The sequence below is a fragment of the Labrus mixtus genome, chromosome 14 (genome assembly GCF_963584025.1).
Source record: "Labrus mixtus chromosome 14, fLabMix1.1, whole genome shotgun sequence".
Lineage (NCBI taxonomy): Eukaryota > Metazoa > Chordata > Actinopteri > Labriformes > Labridae > Labrus > Labrus mixtus.
This window is the reverse complement of record NC_083625.1, coordinates 4,011,237-4,035,591: the sequence shown is the minus strand read 5'-3', so window position 1 is coordinate 4,035,591 and position 24,355 is coordinate 4,011,237. Positions and strand designations below refer to the sequence as shown.

General features: G+C 39.9%; 1 protein-coding gene across 6 annotated transcripts in view; it reads left to right on the top strand.

Moving 5' to 3' along the window:
• The window catches only part of cadm1a (cell adhesion molecule 1a), a 409,768-nt gene extending 386,055 nt beyond the window's left edge, over positions 1–23,713 (top strand). For 5 of the 6 annotated variants that reach the window (XR_009675870.1, XR_009675869.1, XR_009675868.1 and 2 more), the window contains 3 exons: positions 16,547–16,675; positions 18,656–21,904; positions 21,959–23,713. Coding sequence is in view for 1 of the 6 variants with exons in the window: in XM_061056398.1 (XP_060912381.1) it covers positions 16,547–16,675; positions 18,656–18,774 (248 nt within the window). In the remaining 5 variants the exon portion in view is untranslated. Of the gene's footprint in view, positions 1–16,546; positions 16,676–18,655 lie in introns of all 6 variants that reach the window. The other variant, XM_061056398.1, reaches the window with a different exon arrangement.
• Positions 23,714–24,355: the final 642 nt, after the last annotated feature.

Genomic DNA, 24,355 nt, shown 5'->3' with positions numbered 1-24,355 from the left:
AAAAAATGTTTAAGCAATAGCTCTGTAAAGTGTCCCTTGTTCCTTTTTTGACCTGTGCGACCTTTTTACAGTGTTGCATGTGTAATATGAACATTCACATATAATCACACTGCATGCAGAATTGAGAGAGACGAGAACTCTTAATAATGTGAATGCAAAAGCTCCCAGTCAGATTCTCAAGATACTGAACTTAGAAACAGATTGCATGTTAAATCCAAATAAATTTGGGGTCTCTGTGTGAGGAACAAGAAAAAATTGGCACCAGAAAAAGAAAAAAAAAAAAGTTATAACTTTTGTGGTAAAATGTCTTTTTTAGATTTCAAAAGCTGTAGCAAGTCGACCACATTAAGCTTTGTCATTTCTAAAACAATAACCATTTTCATAATTTTCTAAATACTTTAAGCTCTGAGCTGCCAGACGAAACAGGTGGTGAGCTTGAGGCTGGCGTTATTCTTCCCAAGACATGAGACGTGCGTGTCCCTTGTTTATGAATGCTCTTATTGTCATTTGCATTGAGGACCCATGTTGCCATGACAGCAGCTACGTCTTGCAACTTTTGTCTGACACAGTTGTACGGTTTATACGAGCTCTGCCAGGCCGCCGAGGAGAGACAGTGAAAGTCGCATCTGACCAGAGGTCGTAAGGAAACACGTTTTATTAGCAGTGAGGGATGTAAAATTAAAAAAAAATATGAACATTAAAAACAAAATCAGATCTGAGAGGAGGAAATTGATCGTTCATTACTCGTGCAAACGCAGCCCCTTCTTTCCTGCTTCCTTCTCTAATGTGATCTTGCAGCTCCAGCCCCCTCAGCAAATGCTTGGTCGCTCTCTTGTGCCATTATCCTCCCTCATGTGCCATCAGTCTGCCTGTTGGCAAGACAAAGCCAGGGGAAAAGTTTTTCCAAGGCTTACAACTGGGGAATTGTAATTGCATGGATATTCTTTTTTTATTTTTTTTACAAAAATATGAATGTAAGATAGACAGAAAACCCGTCATGGAGATAATCCATTTTCTCTGATTTCACTCAGTTTTAGCAGCGCTGATATGTCTTCTGGCTTTAATGTGAGCAGGATATGGAATATAGCATATTTTTGCTTTCTCTCTCTCTCTCTCTCTCTCTCTCTCTCTCTCTCTCTCTCTCTCTCTCTCTCTCTCTCTGTCTCTCTCTCTCTCTCCCCTGACACCATCCATGCATGTAAGCTAGTCTGAGTTTCCTTTGAGGTGAGGCTTGGATTAGAGGCCGACATCATGCACTCAGCCCCGCTAAAGGATTTTATTATCACTGCAGGTTTTTTTTTTTTTTTTTCTCAGCGGTGCTACACCGAGCAGAGATTGTGCCACAACACCGCTCCTCAAAGACGGTCCAAATAGCACGACAAAGCATGCGTACAGGGGGGCCCCCCGTGATAAGAAACTGAATATTCTGCTCAGCCTCCATCTTTGCATAATCGACAAGTCCTGTTTTATCCTGTTGAGTCTTGAGGCATTTATTCTACGTGTTAACAGCCACAAATCTGTGCGACAAAGGTCAACCGTCACAGAGTTCTTTGAAATAATGCCGATGTGAAGGCTCAATAGAAATTAATTACAATGCACACGGAGATGAACCCATTTCTAAGCTGCTTTTTTAAACACACATTGCGGTAGCTCTTATTTTCCAACTAGCAGTGATTAAGCAATCTTTTTAGAAATTCAATTATAACCGCCCTTCTGAGACTTTCTGACATTGTTTACATCCTTGTTTTCCCCTGGTGGCTGTCAAGGCTTTATGTACGGAACAATATGTTCAGCAGCGCAGCGACGTTTTAACAGTCGAGCACTTACCATAGAGAGTGCAAGGACAGAAAAAATAAATAAAAAAGTGCCACAGCTGAATTTATCTGCATGTCCTTGGAGAGGAAGTGTGTGTTGGAATGTGTGAATGGGTGACAACTCGCAGGTCATTCAGCAGCAATCATTCACAGCGGTTAAGTTTTTCTTTAATTCATTTTTTTTGACTCTGCGCTTCCTCGGGTCCGATCATCCTCCTCGACATCGACGTATATTTAGAAAACGATTGAATTAAAGGTTGATAAGTTTATGACAGTTTTTCCTGTCCCTTATCCTGCGGATGTTTAATGTGTTCAGGCCGCTTCATTCACTGTTGATACATTTAAGAAAAGTAAGGCTTTGTAAGAAGTTTAACCCAGAAACTTTCAGCCTATTTGGAGGTCGTTTGTGAGGAGGAGGCAGCATGACCGGTTTGTTTTAGTTGGTGGTTAGGAACCATTGATGGGTCAGAAAAGAAGGAGTTTCATCCCATCATCATCATTTCATCCTGTCATGAACAAAAGTCAATAGAACACAATTACCAAGTTGTTGTTTTTTCCCTGTAAACCAATCCAAATGTTGAAGAGAAGAAAACACAGCTGCTTAGCAGATGGAGCCATGTGCCTCTGTGTTAGAGAAAAGGGGGATGGCGTGACAAAGCATTGGTGTTAATAAGAAACGGGTCAGCATGGAAATGTGCTGTTTCTGTTCCTCTTAAGTTGAGCAGTTGAGCTCTGCTTTAGGGTGCGATTAATGCACTTGTTCTAGACTTCATATAGCTTCAAAAAAAGGGAGTGTGTGTAGGGTGTGTGTGTGGGGGGGTAGAATAGTTTGGAGTGCCCATAAAGTTTATACAGAAGCTCCAGTCCCCCTCAGCAGGACTCGTAATAGCTTTATCGTTCTCTTAATGTTTCCGCCTCCCTTTTTGACTCAGTATTTAAAGGTTAATACTCAAACTAATGATATTCTCTTCAACATCAACTGGGCTGGGATGGTTATTGTGGGAGACATTTTACGTCTGCGACATCATCTCATTCACACTGTAAGCTAGTAGCTAGCTAAAAAAAAAAGTGTTCAGCATTTAAACCACCATTGTGCCCGAGAGATGGTACTTCCTGATTCATCCAACCGAACTCTATTCAGGACATGTTGGGGGTCATTAGGGGCTAAACAATATCCATGTATCCACTAAAATACGGCCCAGAAGCATACCATGGTTGTAGCATATTTTCCTTTTAAAGGGATCATAGTTGAAGGATGAACATGAAGCTGTATACAGGGTGACTTGAAACAAGAAATCGCAACATTTGACTCATTTTGGAAATCTGTAAGAGGCGGGGCTGCAAACGCTCATGCAGTGAGCGTCAGAAGAACATGCTGGAGAACAAAAGACATGATGATCGTAGCGGCCACATGCGTACACTCCATGCACCGACACCAGTCACAGCATATGTATAAACGTCACTCCCCCTCCTATTGGCTCGAGGTGAATTCTCCGGATAATATTCTGCTGATTTCTTACACCGGCTCACTCGGACTCGCTGCGGAAAAAATACTAGGGGTCAAAACTTGACTGTTTGCGTTCACAGCTTTTCAGGAGTTTTCTGCACGTGTGAAAGAGTTGTAAGACTAGTTTTTGCAACCAGTCGTGGTGCCCCCTGCTGGCCATATGAAAGAATGACAGTTTAAGGCACTTAACTTTGAGTCTCTGCTGCTAAACACACGAGTGTAGAGTGAGAAAATATCCCCAAAAAAAAGTCTGAGGCTGCAAACAGTCACAATACAAATGTGTATTGTCGTTGCGGTAAGCCGTGTAGAGTTCTAAACGGGTTCTCTGAGTGTACGACCTTGACCACAGACTGCACTCCAGGCTGTTTACCGCCTGTATGTAAATGTAGCCATTGTCTCGGGCTCCTTTTCCAGGATTAGCCCCTCATTTCCTTGGCACACTTCCTTCACCCAGGGCCGTCCCTGCTGTGTACACAGATCTACACAAAGCCCCCGATGTCATTTCACTGATACTTTCCTGCCTCACACTCACACACACACACACACACACTGATCTCCTCTGTTGTTATTATCAATATAACAAGAGCAGCGGAGAAACGGGACTCGACTTGAGGGAGTCAATTTAATCAACGCCTTCCATTTCTGTCTCTTTGACCTTGACTAGATTTTTTTTTTCTCTTTGGATCACTCAAGCACAGTTTTTACTTTTATGTGCGTTCTGCTTTTTTGATGATAAGTAGTGCCATGACATTTTTCTTTATAACGAACACATTAATTATCAGTCAGATGTTTTGACCTCATCTTTGTTCAAGCCAGCAGATTACATTATCTAACACAAGAGGCTCCTCAGATCTGTGATGTTTGGTTAAGAAGACAAATCATTTACACACACACACACACACACACACACACACACACACGTCCAGAAAAACACACACACACAAAGCAGGCTTCTGGACACCTTTGACAACCATGAGAATAAATTTTGAGTTTATGTCGAAATGATCGGAGGCTGGAGGCGGCTCGGTGACAGCGGGATGTGATGACAGTGTTAGGGGGTTGATAATCATGCATGAGAGGAGAAAAGGGCAGTCTGGTGGATGGAGAGAGGCTCCACTGGGGGTTTTCTTTTCCCTTTTTTTTATTCCAAACTGTGTGTCCCCATTAACAGGACTGATGTGCATCTCTGCAACAAACTCATTTGGCCTTGGGAGCCATAGAGAGTCCTCAATGCGTTAGGAGAAGTCACTCCGGAGACCACTAAAAGCCATTATTAGAAGGTGTTTATCGAGCTATAGCCGCGGCCTAGATACGGCGTAATATCCTGAGAACAGTTATAGCCCATAATTATATTAAGTTCTGGATGAGGACCGGCCGTGATTAGATAAATGATGAATGGATCCATTAGAAAAAGAAACAAGGATCCTTGGGAGATAATGTACTGTTTGCTCATTTGTACGAGTCTTCTGATGATTTGTTGAACGACCCTTTGACGCACGCATAGAAATTCACAATAATGTTCCCCAAATCTTCGAGATGAGTTGCACGTGCTGATGACGCAATTGGCCGAGTTTTTCGACCCAACTTTTCTCCGAATTTTTGGGTCGGGTGAGCCGATGTGTGAACGCAGGAAATTTTCGGGAAAATTCCCCGCAAGTGTGTGGACTTTGAAGTCCTATGTTTGTATCATGTGACCGGTGAGGAATAGGCGCCGTCCTCATGCATGTAATAAAATCGCTTCTTACTTTTTTTTCTACTCCCTAATATGTATTTACCCCTCACACTGCGCAAAACACCCCGGAATCCGGAGTTGGTTTATTTTATTTTTATTCTGGTTGTATCATGTGATGTGCTGACTCCAGATGTTGGATGTATTTGGGATTCAAAATGCGACATCAGTCATATCAGAAAAATATCTATATTCTCCATATTCTGATAGGATCAAAGTGGTCCAAATCCGGAGATAAGATATGCTCCAGATATGACATTTTACTATGCCATGATCGGAGCGTATCCACCACAGATTTCATCATATATTAGTTGAAGTTTTTAAATATCCGAGTTAAACCATCTCCGGATTCTGGAGTGATTAGCAGTGTATACTTCATAGCATTGACATGAAGCTAAAACAGTGACTGTCATCATTGGGCGGGTTCTTTTGCTTTTTCCGCCATGCCCGTATCGTCCTTTTACAACATGTCTTGCCTCCATGCCGTCCGACATGGAAAGTATTGCGCTCCGACATGCATGTGTTAACAGGCGAGACGATTTCAGGGGCAGCCTGTCCTGAAATTGTTTTGGATACTATCAGGAGTGCATGTGTGGAAAAAAGGCACAATGCTTTTTACAACACAAAGAACACCAGCTTTTTTTTTCTTTTCTTAAAAATTAAATCATTCTCCTTCCTCTCTGTGTAAATGAGACAATATTGAATCTAATTTCCAACATTACCTGAGTTTCTTTTTTTCACAGTTTGTGCCCGAGCTAAAATTGAAAACCAGCAGTGTTTTATTTCCCCCAGACAGTCCCTCCGTTAAATGATAATTACAACTGTCAAAACTGCAAGAAAAAATTAAAAGAGCGAAAAAAGAAATGAATTCATAATGAGCTGAAGTTTCCCCCTGTCCTCTTTGCTTTGTCTAATTGAATTACAGGAAGATGTGGTCAGAGCTGGCCTCAAATCACACAGCGTCTGATTGAAAGATAATTAGAGCCTCGCTGTTTTGTTTTCCTCTACTTCAAAACCATAAAAGTGCATCTGGCATGGCTCCTTCTTAACTACTACAAACATCTAAGATTATCATCGGCTATGATCTAAATTCTTCATATCTTAGGGAGAGGCTGGAGGTAGGAAGTTTCTGATTACAAATACTTTGCTTTTGTATTTAAGGAGAGTTTTCATGTACCTGTAAAATATTGTTTTCATTATTTATCGGACAACTCTTACATTCAACTCCACCTGCCCGGAGGACCACAGCCTCTGCTCATGGCGACCACCAGGCGACCAGCACATTTATTTCTGCTATATTAATGTTGAAAATATCAGACTCTATACCTTTAATAGATTTTGGATGCAGCCTTCCAAACTTTAAGGACAATGAAATCCTAAATGGTTGGGACAAAAGCTCATAGTGAAGACCATTCCTTAGAATATATTTTATTGCATATCATGCAATCAGATGTAACATGACGCTAAAAGATACAAGAGCAGATCAAAACCAAACCAAACTCCACCTCTGAGAGAAGTTTATTGTAAAGTGGATGTGAAGTCTGTGACTGAAGTGGAGGACTCGTCGCAGTTCAAAATGTTCAGGAATCAGGAAACTGTAAAAAGTGGAGGGAAATGTAAGGCCAAGACAAACCTAGGTTTAAATATTCCAGGTCCAGGCACTCAGGCTTTTTAATTCATTGGGCTTTAAACACTAAAATACAACGCGTATTGGCTTGTGCCTTCTTCAGGTTGCAGTTGTTTTGGTTTTTAAATTTCCCTCCACTTCCCTTCCAGGAGCACCGCTTGTTTGAGGGATTCCAGAAGAGCTCCTGTTGTCTCTCTTGTTCAGGCTACTGTGTTTGATATCAATTAGATTCAGAAGGATTTCAGTTTAATAATCTTCCAAATATGATGTGAGATTCAGTTAGCTTTGAAAAGTATTAGTGGAAATGTCCTTCAGAGAGCTTCTTCTTAGTTTATCCTGAGATTACATTTCAGAGGCTGTACTTTGTCTATCTTACTTCAGTGAGGAAGTGAAATTGAAATACTTGAGTCCTTTTGTTGCACACACTCTTTACTCTTTTACAGAATGTCAGAGTGTCAGAGATTCCTTTAGATGCATTTTGGGAAATGTAGTTTCCATTGATTTAGGAGCTTAACCAATACAAGTGAGGAAATCATGGCCTATGTTACATCAGTTTTGACCGTTTCTTTCTTCCATTTACTTCTCCTGAGAGCCTTTCTAGTGCAGTTCTGATTCTGTGTAGCGCTGTCTTAACATCACATGTTGTCTGGTGGAGATCCTGAGTGTTTCTGTGGTTTTTCTTCCAGTTACTCACTCAGAATTGTAAAGTAATGAGGCCTTTTAATCCCAGACAAACACATCTCAGAAGCAGCTATCGAGCCGGGAAAAAAACAGAAATGTCTCTCAAATCACAGTTTATGTCTGAAAATTTCACAAGATTGATTTTAATAATTCAATTTCAACTTAGTTTGACCTCGAGATACAGTGTTTTTAATGCCGCTGCTGCCGTCTTCTTTTGACGTTTTGAAAAAGACTCAATGAATCTCGTACGAGAGTGGATCTGTATGTACGAGGTGCGACGCGTTCCCCGAGAGGCAAAAGATTTAACTGACATTTTTAAATAGGTTCAATGAATAGGTTCATTGGGACTTTAATTACATTCACTCTTTAACCGAGAGTGTTGTGGGCAATGGAAGTGGATCTTGACAAGCCAATGTGCTCTTATGACACCCCACCCACATCGCGCCGCCGTCTTCCTGATTGCCCCTCTATCTGCAGGCAGCGCGGGCTCACCACTGAAATCACTAATGCTTAATTAGCAGATTAGAAGATCCAATTAAGAGATCTTCTCCGTCTCAAATCAAGCCTCCGTCAACATGTCCTATGAAAATGAGATACTCGACGTTCCCATTTTTTTAAAGATTGGGCGTTCAACCCAACCCCACTGCCAAAATGACCACCTTTGATTGACTGTTGTGTGCTTTGTTTACCCCCGTGGACACCGTGTTTGAAGCTCATTCCTGATTAATCATTTATATTTCAGATGCATTTCAAAGGGAGACCGAGCTGTATGGCAGATTGAAGATGTACTGAGAGCGTGAACATAATAAAACAGAGAGTTCAGGTTGTGTTTTGTTTTAGCCTTACATTATAAAATGTGTTTTTTTATTAAGTGTAATTCAATATTCCAGAAACATGTGTAGACTTTTCTCCACATCACGCTGCTTTACCTTTTTTAAAAACTAATAACTCAGTGTTTAGTTGTATTTTACCGACTTTAGTATGTTTTTGGAACAAGAATTAGCATTGGTGCTAGTGTTATACTTACAGACCAGTGGAGGTTTGTTAATAAAGAATGCTGGGACTGTTGAAATATTTTAAACATAAACGTATGCGTACAATGCGCCTGGTAGTCTTTAATTGCTGTCAGCATTCGTTAAAAATAGGTCATTTCTGTGTGAATACATATACTCCCTGGTTGAGGGATGCTGGCCATGTAAGTAGGTGACCTATTGGGTCGTCTCAAACTTCCCATTGAAGGCAGCTCTTTGTCAGACACTCCATCTTTCATTGGTATGCTTCTCATGTTTTTCCGCTTATGTGATTGGACAACTGACGTCGTCTTTCATGTTGTTTTTTTCCAATAAACTAGATTAATACACTGTTGTTAATGTAACTACACAATGCACAACCTTCACTCATACACGTTAGCTAACTGACTAGCCAATGACACAACTGTAACGTGATAGAATTGTAGAGAAGCGAGGAAGTAACTATTTAGGTCTCTAAACGTAAGAAAAGATGTATTCAACTTAAGCTAAATTTACAGTTTCCTAAGTTAAAATGACTGCCATTGTGCTGCTAATTCTGTTAGCCCGTTAAAGGCAATTGCCATTATGTGCTAGCATTAAGCTAACAAACTAAGATGTTCATCCCAGTCCACTTTACACTGCACCATTATTTACATTCTGCTGTTTGAAAGAATACTTTGAGAAGAAACAAATGATTAGTACCATGAACCTATCAGGAAAATATTTATACAGGTATGAAATCGACTCAGTGGAAGGGTCATTTTCAGGCTTCTTTTTTGCAACCAGTGAAGTCGCCCTCTGTTGGCTGTTAGAAAGAATGCAGGTCTTTTAGGTGTTACGCTTTGTTTTGAAACAATGAGGCTACAGGATGTCAACTTAGTCAGGACGTAATGATAATCACTACAATTTTGCTCATATCCATCTTCTGGACATTTTCTTGTGTTTCCTTGTTTTGTTAAAATGCCAAGAGTTGCCATTTGTTCCATCGTGTTGTAGAAGTTAGAAGCCCTTATCTGAAAGTAGAAGTTACTTTGAAAGAAAGACATTGATCTATGTGAGATAATAACACAAATATACTGTATTTCACTGGGTGACAGTAATTGCACATAAGTGATGCTCAGTGATACGACATGCAAATTGCTTTATATGGTGTCATTGGGACTGAGTGCTTTCAGAAAATGACAGCACATGCTCTGCAGCTGTCATCCACACACTTCTATGGACTTGCAAACAGGCTCTTTAAATATGGGACCCAGAGAGGCTTTTTTTATATCCTGGTTTGATGCTGACAGAAATCATGGGCTTCATCATTCCAGCCAAAGATCTGAATGTTGCTGCATCATTACGGACCTGCAGAGTTCCTCTTGAGAGAGATACAGATGTAATGACCGAATCAAAAATACATGTTTGCATTCCTTTTTTTTTTTTTTTTGCGTCAACTCCAACTTAGGGAGTCTTATGTTGCCGTTAAACCAGGAAGCGAAATGGAGGTGTGGGAATGCATGGCTGGTGGTGCACATTCAGTAATGAAAACTAAATTAAATCTCCTTCAGATAACAGTGCTAACACACTGAATTAAAATCACACTTCCAAATCCTCCTGTGACAACAGTAAATATGAATTCTTGTTGTTGTTGTTGTTGTTAAAGGGTAGAGCATGCTATGCACTGTTTGAGGATTTGAGATGTTTGAATAAGAGCAGATGTATTCTTTCTTTGTTTTTCTCATGCTATTGTGTTTTGGAGAACAGAGAAGAGGGCAAAGGGTTTTTGTTTGTTTTTTTGTCATACCTCTGTCGACATGTTAATTATTGATATTGTTTGGTACAAAAGAGTGCTGCAAATTGAGAAGACAAAAACAAATGCATTAAGACAAGCTGTCAGATCCAATAAAGAGAAGAGTGGAATCGCTGGATTTGAAGGAGGGTGTTGGGTTTCTCTTAATATGTTTCTTTTAATATGAAATCACAGCCAAAACATTAAGAAAGGAAAGTACCATTTGTATTACTATTGCCTTAGATTGTTTCCAGACCCACTTTGGTATCAGTCAGTTGGTCTGTTGGTTCTGTCCAGACCCCATTTACCACTGAAGCAATTAATAGTCTATTTATTGACCTAAGAAGATGACATTTTTTGGTCCAAGGGTACCAAAAAAGTAGGATGTTACTGATCCCTAATCTTGGTACCATTCCCAACTTTTGACAGTGGAAACGATAATAAATGCACTGAACCGAACTAAACTGACCACTTGGTGGAAACGGGGCTTTCCATACCATACCATACCATACCACACCACACCACACCACACCACACCACACCACACCACACCACACCTTACCATACCATACCACACCACACCACACCACACCACACCACATCACACCTTTCCATACCATACCATACCATACCACACCACACCACACCACACCACACCACACCTTACCATACCATATCATACCATACCACACCATACCATACCACACCTTACCATACCGTACCATACCGTACCATACCGTACCATACCATACCACATCACACCACACCATACCTTACCATACCATACCATACCACGTCACACCATACCACACCACACCACACCACACCACACCACACCATACCATACCACACATACCATACCATACCATACCGCACCGCACCGTACTGTACCGTACCACACCACACCAGACCACACCACACCTTACCATACATACATACCATACCTTACCATACATACATACCATACCTTACCATACCATACATACATACCACACCTTACCATACATACATACCATACATTACCATACATACATACCATACCTTACCATACCATACATACATACCACACCTTACCATACATACATACCATACCTTACCATACATACATACCATACCTTACCATACATACATACCATACCTTACCATACATACATACCACACCTTACCATACATACATACCATACCTTACCATGCATACATACCACACCTTACCATACATACATACCATACCTTACCATACATACATACCACACCTTACCATACATACATACCATACCTTACCATACATACATACCATACCTTACCATACATACATACCATACCTTACCATACATACATACCATACCTTACCATACATACATACCACACCTTACCATACATACATACCATACCTTACCATACATACATACCATACCTTACCATACATACATACCACACCTTACCATACATACATACCATACCTTACCATACATACATACCATACCTTACCATACCATACATACCATACCACACCACACCACACCACACCACACCATACATACCATACCATACATACCATACCTTACCATACTATACCATACCTTACCATACCACCCCATACCATACCATACATACCATACCTTACCATACCACCCCACACCATACCATACATACCTTACCATACCACCCCATACCATACCATACATACCATACCATACCTTACCATACCACCCCATACCATACCTTACCATACCATACCATACCATACCACACCACACCATACCATACAACACCACCCCATACCATACATACCATACCATACCATACATACCATACCACCCCATACCATACCATACCATACCATACCATACCATACCATACATACCATACCTTACCATACCATACCATACCATACCATACCATACCTTACCATACCATACCATACCATACATACCACACCACACCACACCACACCACACCACACCACACCATACATACCATACCATACCATACACTTTATTGTCACCTCGGGGAATTTAGCCTGGGACTCTACGTGCTGCATACATTTAGCTGCCTCCAAAGTTAAAACAAAAGGATAAATGCAAACAACAATCTTCATGAAAACAGAGAACAATGTACTCCGATGGGAAACATTTTTGGTGACCCCAAAATCTACCTTCCAACACTGCCAAGAAGCTAGACTTAGTATGTGAAGCTCCACTCGTTGTTAGGCAGGGCTTGCTTACTCTGATAACCCACAGAGCAGGGTTACCTGTGATATAATGTAAAATATTGAGGAGAACTCTGATGTTCTCTTCTGCCCTCTTCCTTAAATTAATCGAAACCAGGGATGTTTGAGGAAGACAGCCAATAATGATTCTCTGCAGCCGTCCAAGCTGCCACCATCACCCTGACCACCACACACACACACTCCCCTGCTCCCCCCCCCCCCCCCCCCAAAGCCAAAGTCCACATTAACATCGTAATAGGAAAGTGTGTTAAAGCACAGCTTTAGCCGCCTGACAAGAGCGAATTGGATGTCAGAGGGATTCCTGCTCGCTTTAATTGAATCTGCCCAGCACTAAAGAAGAAAATCTGAAGTCAAAATAACCCATTAGATCTATCAGGTAATGTTTTGTTGGGTTTGACAGATGGCACTGCTCTTCCTCGCGCCCTCCTCCTCCACCCTCTTTTTTATCCCTGCAGGGTTGGGTGACGCAGGAGAGCAGGGGGTGGGTGGCCGCTGATGTTATCCATGATGTTTCTCTCTCTGTTTCTGTTACTTGTTAATAAATTGCGGGCCCGCTCTTCCTGTTTCCTGAAGCTCTCTCAGCAAATCCCCCGAGTTCAGAACCATGCTGGAGGAGCGTGTGGAGGGGTTTTAGTGAGTTACTCCACCTAATGGATGATGGGGGCCGCTCCACGTGATCTGACTGCTAACAACTGGCTCCTTTTTCTAGTGTCCAGACATCTTTTTTTGCGATCATTCCCTGTTTTCTGTAAAATAAGTCTTTGTAAAAGACATTAGACAGAAAGTGGAGGTTAAGTGTTTGGCCTAATGGTATCTTAATACACTAAGAGCATAAAAAACATTAGTAATGTGTAAATTATATCACAGAATTAATTCCAGGTCGAACCTTAATGCAACAATTAGCTACTTGAATCATCTCTCCACCTCCGCCCCTCCCACTCATTCTCCTACAGCATGAACTCTGGGCTACCAATCAGCTTCCTCTTTGTGCTTGGACGGGCCAATCACATTCACAAACAGATATTAACTTTGGGCTGTCATGGATCTCTACACCCGATCGATAGCTTTCACATAGCATTACAGCCAAGTGCTTCAGGGGCTTGTTGTCGAGTCCCAGCTGTTTTTTTCTTTCTTCTCTGAAAAGTTAAAAACATCCCTCTCCGTGAGTCATCTGTGAATGTTTTCTTTTTGTCTACAAATTAACTCAGAGATGTTACGTATCCCTAAGCATTCAACTCAAGGCTAATGCAAGAAGTGTGTCAAATACATTATTGAGGATGATTTCATGTACTGATTAACAGTCTTACTGAGGCTTTTGCGCCGGTTTTTCAAGCACTGGTTTGATGTATCCTGCACAGAATGTCTTTGGCATGCAGAGAAACCAAGCTGCCGAAGTGTGCATGTCTCTCTTCTCATTTTATATGCATTTAAGGGCACATATAATGAGATGACGTCAACAGAGGTTGATTATGTACGTCTGAAAAGGAGGTTAAGACACAGGAGGGAGCTACAATAAAGAAGAGGCTTAGAAATGTTACGTGCATTAAATATAGGCCTGTATATGACTCAGAGATTGAACAGTGGAAAGAGAAATGAAGGCAATGGGCTATTTAGAACCTCGCGTTAACAGGTATCTGCATATGAATGTAGAATCTGTACAGAAAATAATGAAAACAGTCTATTATAATTTTTGAATTTGAATGAAAACCTACTGTCTAATGCAATACATGCATCCACATCACCTGCAGTTCTCAAACCCCTTCAATGAGCACAGTTAACAATCAGGCTGTACATTTTGTGTCCTCACTCCAGCTTCATTTTTGCATCTTCAGTTGCTGCTCCGAGTGAGGCGACCTCCACTGTTGAAAATGAAACCAATGCGCAAGTTTAACATATTGCAGTTCCTCAGGTGTCCACAAGAGGCAGGCTGCAAAAATCAGGGAATGCCCTTTAGAGCTCATACTAACATGCTGAGGAATTCTTATTACAGCAGAAATAAAAATGTAACTATTAGGTATCAACAGCTCATTTCAAGTAGAAACTTACCCAGGAGTGAACTTAACGTATCCGCTTTGACTTTATAAAGCCTAACAGGGATGCATATATTTGCATAATTAGGGGTGTGGTTAAGTTGACTGGCAGGTGGATACATTTCAGCTTTTTGCCAGGAGGCTTAAGGCCGCCATGGCTGCACCTCTGTGTCTGTTTCTAATGACCTAGTGATCAAAAGTAAGGTCGGGATAGCTTTTCCAATATGGAGGCCGCCAATGTTGGGCTTCATAATGCCTCATAGGGAACCAACTGATGGCGTCACTGAGATGACATCCATGTTTTACAGTCTATGGTCAGACTGTAATCCAATCTATGGAGAAACTCTAGTTTTAAAGGAGCATCGTGTAGAAATCCATCAGTATGAACATATATCTTCTTTGTGTATGTTTGTTTGTACTTCACTCTGCATGTGTCCAGAATACAGATTGTGAGAATGTGAATGTTGTATAAGTTACATGAACAGTTCTTCTCAGGTGGAGTTGGCCAGAGTAAATATTTAGTAATCATATCTTATCGGAGCTTAGTGATCTTATGGAAATCCCACCTCTGCACTGTGCTTAAGAGCTCTCCTTCACTCGCTCTCAGAGCGTCTGGAGGTTCAGCACCGCGAGCTGACTGCGTTATGAGCTGCAGCCTCGGGCGCTGAAAAGCAATGAAAACCACAACGTACATTCATGTGACATCGTTTTCTTAGTAACTGTTGTCCCTGAGTGATTCTTAGCGTTCAACCGGAGTATGCTAATTATTTTCCCTTCTCAATTCAATCAAAGCTTGATTTCAATCTTAACCGTTTGTGTTGTGGCAGTATTGTAAGGTGCTTATTAAACTATCAACCTGATAAAAAGGAGCTTAACTGGTTACTGGAGGATTAGTCCTTGTTACCTCCGGTTGGATGTAAACAAACAACACCAAATAACAAGAACAGCATTAGAAAGGTGTAACCCTTTAAAGACTGATGCAGAAGTTAAGGAATGATAAGGCAGAGGTTTGGTGTGATCAAAAGTTATTATTATAAAGTTATTATTATAATTGATGGGGCAATCAAGGAGGGCTTTCACACTTGTAGAAAACTCCTGAAAACCTCCAATGGGAGGGGAGAATGAGGTTTATATACTGTGCATGCTGTACAGTGTATATAGAATAGAATAGAATAGAATTACTTTATTGATCCCAAACTGGGAAATTGTGGCGTTACAGCAGCAGGTTGTCCAAACACACAATATTAGGAAATAAACACAATATAATATTAAATACAAAGTAAATAAGCACTAAACATATCAAAACTAAGAATGAGAATATATACAACCAGGATTTAACTTAGCTTAGTGTATACATGTGACCGCTACGATCGCCGTGCCCGTAATCAAACAGCAGGTTGATAGTGTGATTCTGTTGAACTACATGTAGCATTGATATAAAGGTAATTATTGTCATTATAGCATTGAATATCGGACTCTGATGCTTCGTCTGCTACCTCCTCCTCTTTTTTTTTTTTTTTACTTCACATCTTATATCTGGCGCCATCCTGCCCCCCCTCCCGTCTGACAGGGATAGTCTCCCGCTGTGGTTTGGTCAATGTTTGTCCGCAGAGGATAGTCAATCATTTTTTTTTAGCCCAAAAAAACTTTCTTCCAAAAAAGATTTCTTGCCAGAGGAGCTACTTTCAACAGATTCTAATACCATGAATGAATGAAGTCCCATTTGTTTCTGGGGAATATTCCTATGGTGGAAACCAACCGTTGCATTTGCAAGCGTTGAGAACCTCCATGTTTGACCGACAATCTCCAAGTTGTTCTTCGCTTTAAAACAATCCTTTTTCATTTTGTTCCTGAGTAAAGATAAATCACAAAGGCACATGTATCTGTATCTAGGCACGGCAGCTCCTGAAATACAATCGGTGGTGCAGGAGCCCAGTAGATGAGTTATGACCCAAACAACAGTCAACTTTATGATCAACAAGCCTTTTAAACTATTTATCTATAAGCCACATGTTCCACATATGACATATAAAGTTAATCTCTATGACATATCAAATCTTATTGGCTGACTGCTTCTTCTACATTTTAAAACCATGTGCTGCTTTCAATCTGCGTTGACTTTTTTTATTTCTTTTTGCTTTCAGATTCTCGAGCTGGAGAAGGAGCGCCCAGAACGGTGGACCATGCAGTCATCGGAGGAGTGGTGGCCGTGGTCGTCTTTGCCATGCTGTGTTTACTCATCGTCTTGGGGCGCTACTTTGCGAGACACAAAGGTAGATGTCCTGGCTCCAAACAGCTTTGTAACTAAGTCGTTAATTAACTGTTGTAGAAAGTGTGAATAAAGTAAGGTCATTTGGATTAAAAAAAGATTTTTCAATCTTAAAAGATTGTTAAGTGTTTGTAAGCAGCATACTGCTTTCCTCTGACACACAACCTAATCCAAGAGGTCATGAAGTTCATCAGGTAACCTCATTTTACATCCATTCCAAAAAAAATAAAACGATGGCTATTAATGCTACGGCTTACTGATGGTGAGTTAAATTACTTTTTTTTTCATGCAGTCATGATGAATTGTACAGCACACCTTAGTCTGCTCGGCCTCTTATCCAAGAAATAATTATAATCTATAACAAATTTCACACGTTGATATTTCTCATATGAGAGGAAATGGAACTGGATCCATTAAGCACTTTAAAAAAGGAAATACTGTAAATGAGGCAATTTAAAGGTGTAAGACTTTTTTTTATGTTTAATGATCAAACTGAACTCATTGCTTCCTCTGCACAGGTAAAAAATAATTTCTGTGGTCTGCTAATAGATCTCAGAGGAAAGTTCAAGATTTCTGATCTAAAAAAAAACACTGTATATAGTGCTATGAGTACTGGTATACTTAAAGGAGAGGCCAATGGTGCAACGATGTTCAAATAATAATAATAATAATAAATCATCGTCCTGTTCCCCCCAAAGGGCCCTTCCAATTAAATCTTAATGTTCCCTTCTTAGGGCCCTTTAAGTTGAGAAAGTGATCAAAAATACATTCTTGTTCACCCTTCTCGTTGAGAAAACAGTCCTTCAAAGTGTCTTTCCATTGGAGAAAACATGACAAAATGACCTCCCAAGGTTCCCATGCAGTGGCCAGAAAGATAATGGGTGCTCTTTGAGAGGCGTTCCCAGTGGAGAAACCACTATGAGTGGCTCATCAGTGTGTTCTTCAAATGGAAAAAATACAAAAAAATAATGTATTGCTGGATGCCCTTCTAGTGGAGATACAAAACTATAGAAAACCTTCTACATGCTGTTACACACTGCATGTAAAGTAGATGAGGAGTATGCTCAACAGCAAACACATATGATTATTGATACGGTTGACTGTTAAATGGAAGCAGGGTGAGATTTCCTCTTCAGAAAACTCTACATATGCATGTATGGCACAAGAAGACCAAAAAGATTAAATGTACATCTTTGTCCACAGGGGGCGCCAAAATCGACACAAATCTGAAAGTTCCATGACCCTAAAACCAACTCAAGAGAAGGTTTTTTTTAATTGGCTTTGGGGACGTTAAATTACAACATAAATTGACAATGACTGTTCAAACTCAGGCTGCTTTAAGACATATAAAAAAAGTAGGCTATCACATATAGGATGATGGTTTACAAAATGTATCTTAAAGTGTCGGATTCATTTATTTCAGAATGTAATAAAAATCACAAATCGAAAAAGTAAAACAAGAAAGAAAAAAAAATCTGTTATTTTGTTTTCTTACATGCAACCTCGACATTCCCATTCACAAACCTTTTCATCTCTTTTTTTTAATTTTTTTTATTTAAGAGCACCTCACCTCATTCGATGTCGAGCACTGCCTCGGTTATCAACCTCTCCTATGATAGGATGTGAATAAATCTTGTAAATTAAGTTTGAAGTGCTGGCTAGTTCCTTTTCGCCGAACTTGACAAGGTTAATTTGAAGGTGCGAGCTGTGCTCTTCCCCCGCACTCGAGATCATTTTTTTTAAAAACGCCTGATTTTCATGTGCCAATCTTGAATGAAGAAGAGGGAAAATGAGGTATAATCTGAATATTACAGCTTCCCGGCGTTCGGGTTGTGTAAATTGCCACATGGAGACGGATTTGCATAATTAGGTGCTGTGGGATGTAGAGGCACATTTTAATCTTTTGTACCATCTAAGCAGCAGGCCATTATCCAGTCCCTGACACTGTCCTTCATCTCCACCTCCTCCTCCCCCTCCTCCTCAGGTACCTACTTCACACATGAAGCCAAAGGAGCGGATGACGCAGCGGACGCAGACACAGCCATCATCAACGCAGAGGGAGGCCACACCAACTCGGACGAAAAGAAGGAGTACTACATCTAATCAAAACAGGACCCTCCCCCCCCCTCCGCCCCTCACTATGGTGTCCTCTTTGGGACGCCGAGCTGTTTTTGGGGCTGGGGCATGGGGGGGGAAAAGGTTGGGGGGGGAGGGGGGGGGCTGTGATGGAGGGATACGAGTTGGATCAGGATCACCTTTAGCGCGAGTAGAGGGGTTTGGAAGAGAGAGACGGGGTTTTAAAGAAAGGCCTGGTTTTAAGCCGTTGTTTAGTCTAGTCTGCAGATGTAGATGGAATGTTTTGTGTGTAAAAAAAATAAAAAATTTAAAAAAGGACAAAAATTACGGGCGGGCGGGGGGGGTGGGGTTTACGGTAAATTAAGAAGGGGGTTTTTGTGGGTGGGACGATGTGCCAGACGTCGCCAGAAATCACTGTAGAGAGCTTCACCATTCAACACCTCCCTAACTGCTGGTACGAATTTGATTTAGTTCAACCATTTGCAGAAAATTCTGTGCCTTGTTCTATCCATACTTTGGATTTGTGTTGATCCTCATTTGCATAACCTTGTTGCTTCTCCCTTCCCCCCCCCGCCCCCCCCGTTCCATCTTTCCCCCCACTCGTAATTATCGATGTGCTGTTGGCTTTTGTATGAGGGTAAAAATTACACAGCCACTTTATTCATTTCCCTAGATGTGTCTGCTACACACGCGTCCTCTCCTGCATAACAAAAACTCTCTTTCCAGTATACTGTGATTTGTCTCAAGCCATTACTTCCCCTCTCTCTCTTATTTTCCCCTCAAGTTTTTGACAGCTCCAAAAAATGCATGGAATGCTTTACATATCATTGTACAAAGGACATAAATGAGAAACAGGTTTTGATGTGTACTGTACATGCCCTCCCTGCCCCCTCCTGAACACACAAAAAAAAACATAATCAAAAACAAAGGCAGCAAAATGATAATTTCAAACAATTTTATTGGGAAAATACATCCAATTCACATTTTGTTACCTCAATTTGTTCTTCAGAGCAGATCTCCTACTGCCTCTTAAACAATTACCTGTCTTAGTAAAGAGAAGTAATACATTATTTTCCTCTCCGCGCTGCCATTTCATTATTTGTTCCTCGGTTTCGGGTGCTGTTTTTCTTCTATTATGTTGAATGGAAGCGTTGTTTTTCTTCCAGCTTTTATTGAGTTGTAGTGATGAGATTCAAATGATTTCCATCTGCTCTCACTCCAGAATATTTTGTCTTACAAATGGGAGAGTAGGAAAATGTAAATTGGTTTAAAAATGCTTTTTGGCAGACTCTCAGTCAAGATGCCTCAGTAATAAAAGGCTGTTTGGGGGGGGGGGAAACATTTGGGATTAATGTTGGGCCACCAGCAGCTAAAAGACGCTGGTTTACTGTACATAACTCTACGAGAAGAAAAAGAGACACCCTTTACCAAACCCCAATATGAAAACAGTCCAGTTTATATTAGGAACTCATCTGCTGCACAAACATAAAAAAAAAACAACAGGTCATTGAAGTCCAGGTTTTCCCCATCAGAAGGTTCATGTTATCTCATTCAAAACACAGTCCAATGTAAATCAAGCCAATGGAATCACTGCTGTATTGTACACTAATCCTTACTAAGAAATATTTTTTACAACTTACTAGAATTACAATGGAGTACCTTTGTGGATTTTATCGTATCACGCTCATTGTGAGTTTTTGTCAAAATGTAAAACAAGCAAATGTTGGAGAAAGTAAACGTTCTGAAACTGAAATGCTGAGAGACAGGCCAGGCTTTCCCACTTCCCATCACACCTTCTGAATTTTTTATTTTTTTTGCTTTGATGCAGCAGCTTGAGTGCTGAAACGTTCAATCATTTTTTTTTTTTTTTGCATGTGTGTATACGTGCTCAAACCCATTCCCTCTGCTTCTCTTGTCTCGCTTTATGTATCACCTGCCAAAACCGAATGGGGATCTGTTTTGCCGTGCCAGCTGGGGGAGCACTGAGGAATGCCAAAAGTAATTAATTGTTTGTAACTGAAGTTAATACACATGTTGTGCTCCGTGGTGGGTTGCATTAACGCCCTGGCTTCTTAACATGGCAATGAGGGTTCTGTTCATGGCATTGTTTGTCATTATTATGTGTTCACACAGCAAGCAGCTCGCTTAATGAGCCTCCATGTGACAGATGTGGGTGGATTAAGGTGGAGGTCTGGGGTTGCAGTTTAAACCTTTTGACATTTTGGAGTTTAGATGTTTGAAAAGCTTAAATGAATCAGACAGACATGGACACGCTTTGCCCAGTTAAAGCAGAAAAGGTCTAATCTCACATTTATTATTTCAGTTTAAACCAAAAGGTTATATTGTTTGCATATTTTTAACTAAATACATCATGATATAAAACTATAATTTTTTATAGAGCATTTAAAAAAATATATTTTATATCAATAATAGTTGAGTGTTTTAAAAATGAAACATTCCCTATTTAGAGCAGATTAATGACGTTTAACATACTCTTTTTCATACATTTTATTTATAGGATTAGACCATGTTTTAGCTAAGTCATAAAGATTACTGTTTAGTAATGATACCTTTTTTAAATAGTTACTTTGGTGTTAAGTTCATTGGATACGGCTTCTTTAAGAAAATGCTTATGACAACAAAAATGTCACTATTCTTGTAGTGATGGTTATTTTGATTGCTGGCAGTAATTCTGGATCCAGCATTTTTATTTTGTCTATGCCCTGTGAGGTCAAATAAGTAAATGTTGGTAAAGAACATAGACTGTATTAAACATGGACGCTCAGTGAAGTCAGTCATTAAAGTGGAAGTTCTGAAGCCCAACGAATGTGGTCACTATATTGGAAATGCTGTCCGAGAATAAGTATAGATATGCATATCCCTTAGCCTCCATATAATCAAAACAGAAAGTAATAAAAAAGCAATTCAGATTCCAACCATTTTTTGTACCACGCTGTAAAAATGTTGATTCGGCTGTTGAAATCTGGATTTTTAAATGGGTGTTTATGTGACTCCTGGGGCTTTTGCAGTCAGCCTCAAGTGGACACTTAAGGAACTGCAGTTTGTTGCACTTCTGCATTGGCTTCATTAAACATCGGAGTTTGCCCCTTGGTAAAAATACTTTTCTGTTACACTTAAACTGACGATTCAAACATACGTATATCAATACCACATATTAAACAGGATTACCAATCATACAGTGATAAAAAAGTTCAATCAAATCTTCCATTGATGTTAACCCTTTTATGCGACTCACTTAGTACCACTTTCACGCTGAACCATCTGGGAGATGATTGGATTCTTTGGGGCTTAGCGGAGTTACTTGCTGTGTGGACATTCATGTACAAGATTAAATACTTTGAATTGCCATGTTAATGCATTTTATTGGAATTTGTCAATGTGCACCTCAGATTGCAACACATAATCAATATGATAGCTTTAATATATCATAGTCATGCATGAAGACAGCATTCAGTCTGTCCATATTGAGACTTTCCGGAACATAACACATCTGTCGCTAAATATCTTTTTCTGCAGCTTTTGAAAACAGCAGATGGGCTGGGTGGAGGCTGTGGACATATGCTTTAGCTTTTCCATTGGATGTGGGAGTAGGGGGATACAGGAGTGATTTTGCAGACAAAGATCAGAGAGACTGTGTCCAACTGTCTCCAACAGTTTATTCTTCTGTGGAAAAACTTGATTTTAATTTAAAAAGCTCTGTACTCACAAAGAAATTACCACTAGGTTAACACTGTATGCTGATGACACTGTTTTGTCTTTGTTACATGGACGGGTGGGGGAGGGGGGGTTGGGGGAAGGGGTCTGATTAGGTTAGATGTTTTTCGGTCTGGTGTCTGATGAAACTATTAACTGACTTGTTATCGTTGCTTTATGAAATCACAGAGCAGATGTCACTTCATCTGTAAGACTGAGATTGTGTGATTTGTATTTTACAGTGAGCACTATTTCGCTTCAGTGACGTGGCAGCTTCCATTTAAACCAGACTTCAAAATATGTACTTGCAATAAAGTAACAGAACTGAATATTGTCTTCTCCCTTAAGGCTGATGCATTCATATTTTACTTGTGAATATTAAACCTTTTTTGGGGTTGGAACTGCCGGTGTGTTTCTCCAAATGTTTTTGCTCTCCAAAAGCTCGGATATAAAAAAGGAACACTAATAACACAAAGTGAAGGTATCATTTCTACAGGATTAATTATTGAGAAATGGTGGGGGCTCAATCTGAAGTAAGCATAAGTAAGATATTTTAGGTTATGTATGATTTTTTTTTTTTCAATAAATGCCCACTAAAGTGAAAAAATTGATTTTTGTCTCACAGTGTATCTGATGTAGTTTTCTCCACATTAAATTCTTTTGATAATGTCGTGTCTCTGGTTCATGCGTTGCTGACCGATGTGACTGCACCTCAGGTAGAAAGCAAAGTTTAGGCCCCACCTTTTAATGACACACTAGCAAGTACAATGCATCCTCATCCAATCGAGTGCAACACATTATTTTAGATCCAAGAGGCAAAATTGGTGATATTTTGCATATATGTTGTACATGTTTTATGTATTTTTCTTAATATTTGGTGCACTGTAAACGATGTGTTGAGTATTGCTTTGTGTTGACATAGGTCATAAAAAAAGTACACTGTTTATTGGAATGAAGCCGGATCAAGAAAACTTGTTGTGGCTGTACTGCTGTCACCGTTCAACACACCACCGCCTTTTTGGAAGCTTGTTTGATTCCCTGAAAAGTTTTGATTGTTTCACCAGTCGTTTGTTTTTAGATTGATTCTTTTGTCTCTCTGCTGTTCTTGGGAAATGTTAATGTGTATCAATGGAGAAAAAGGAGTTCCACATTCCCATACACATTTTGTATTGGTTCATAAATAGACATTTTTACAAAACAATGAAGAGTTCTTGTCTTAATAAAAAAGAAAAGATATTAATGTCCAAAATAATCAGTGTTGGTATTATTTCTTACTCCAAATATTAATGTAATTAGTTGAGGCAAAACAGGTAAAGGAACCCATTGAAACTCGTTATGCATTGTTATTGCTCATCTTCGGTCACTATATGTGCAGATTATGCAGACTCAAAATGTTAAAAACCATTCTAATAGAGTATATTAACAGAAGTATACAGTCTAAAGAAGCTATCTTCAACAATGCAAGCATATAGTTTGTCTATGCAACAGCCTGTTATGACCCATTTTCAAGATTGTGATTAGGCCATTAGCTGTATTGGCCATAGTTATTAAGACCAAAGAGAAATACTGGAATACATTTGATTTAGTATGAGTATACAGTCTGTCTGGGGTGATGGATGGTGGAGACATACAGGATTTTCACCAATGACACTAAAGTCTGTGATAAAATGCCAATGTGACTGTTGGCATCTTTGACATTAGTGGTTCTGTAACTGTTCTAACTACTTCATGAAAAATTACATTTTTTATCCAACCAGATTTATTGAGTGAAAAATCTTGCTGTTTGAACCTCAGAAGGTCCAAAAGAATTAACTTAATAATGAAATCAAGCATATTTTAAAAGTGAGTCATAGACTTTTTGAGGCAATTTTTTTCCAGGCTCACATTTATGACC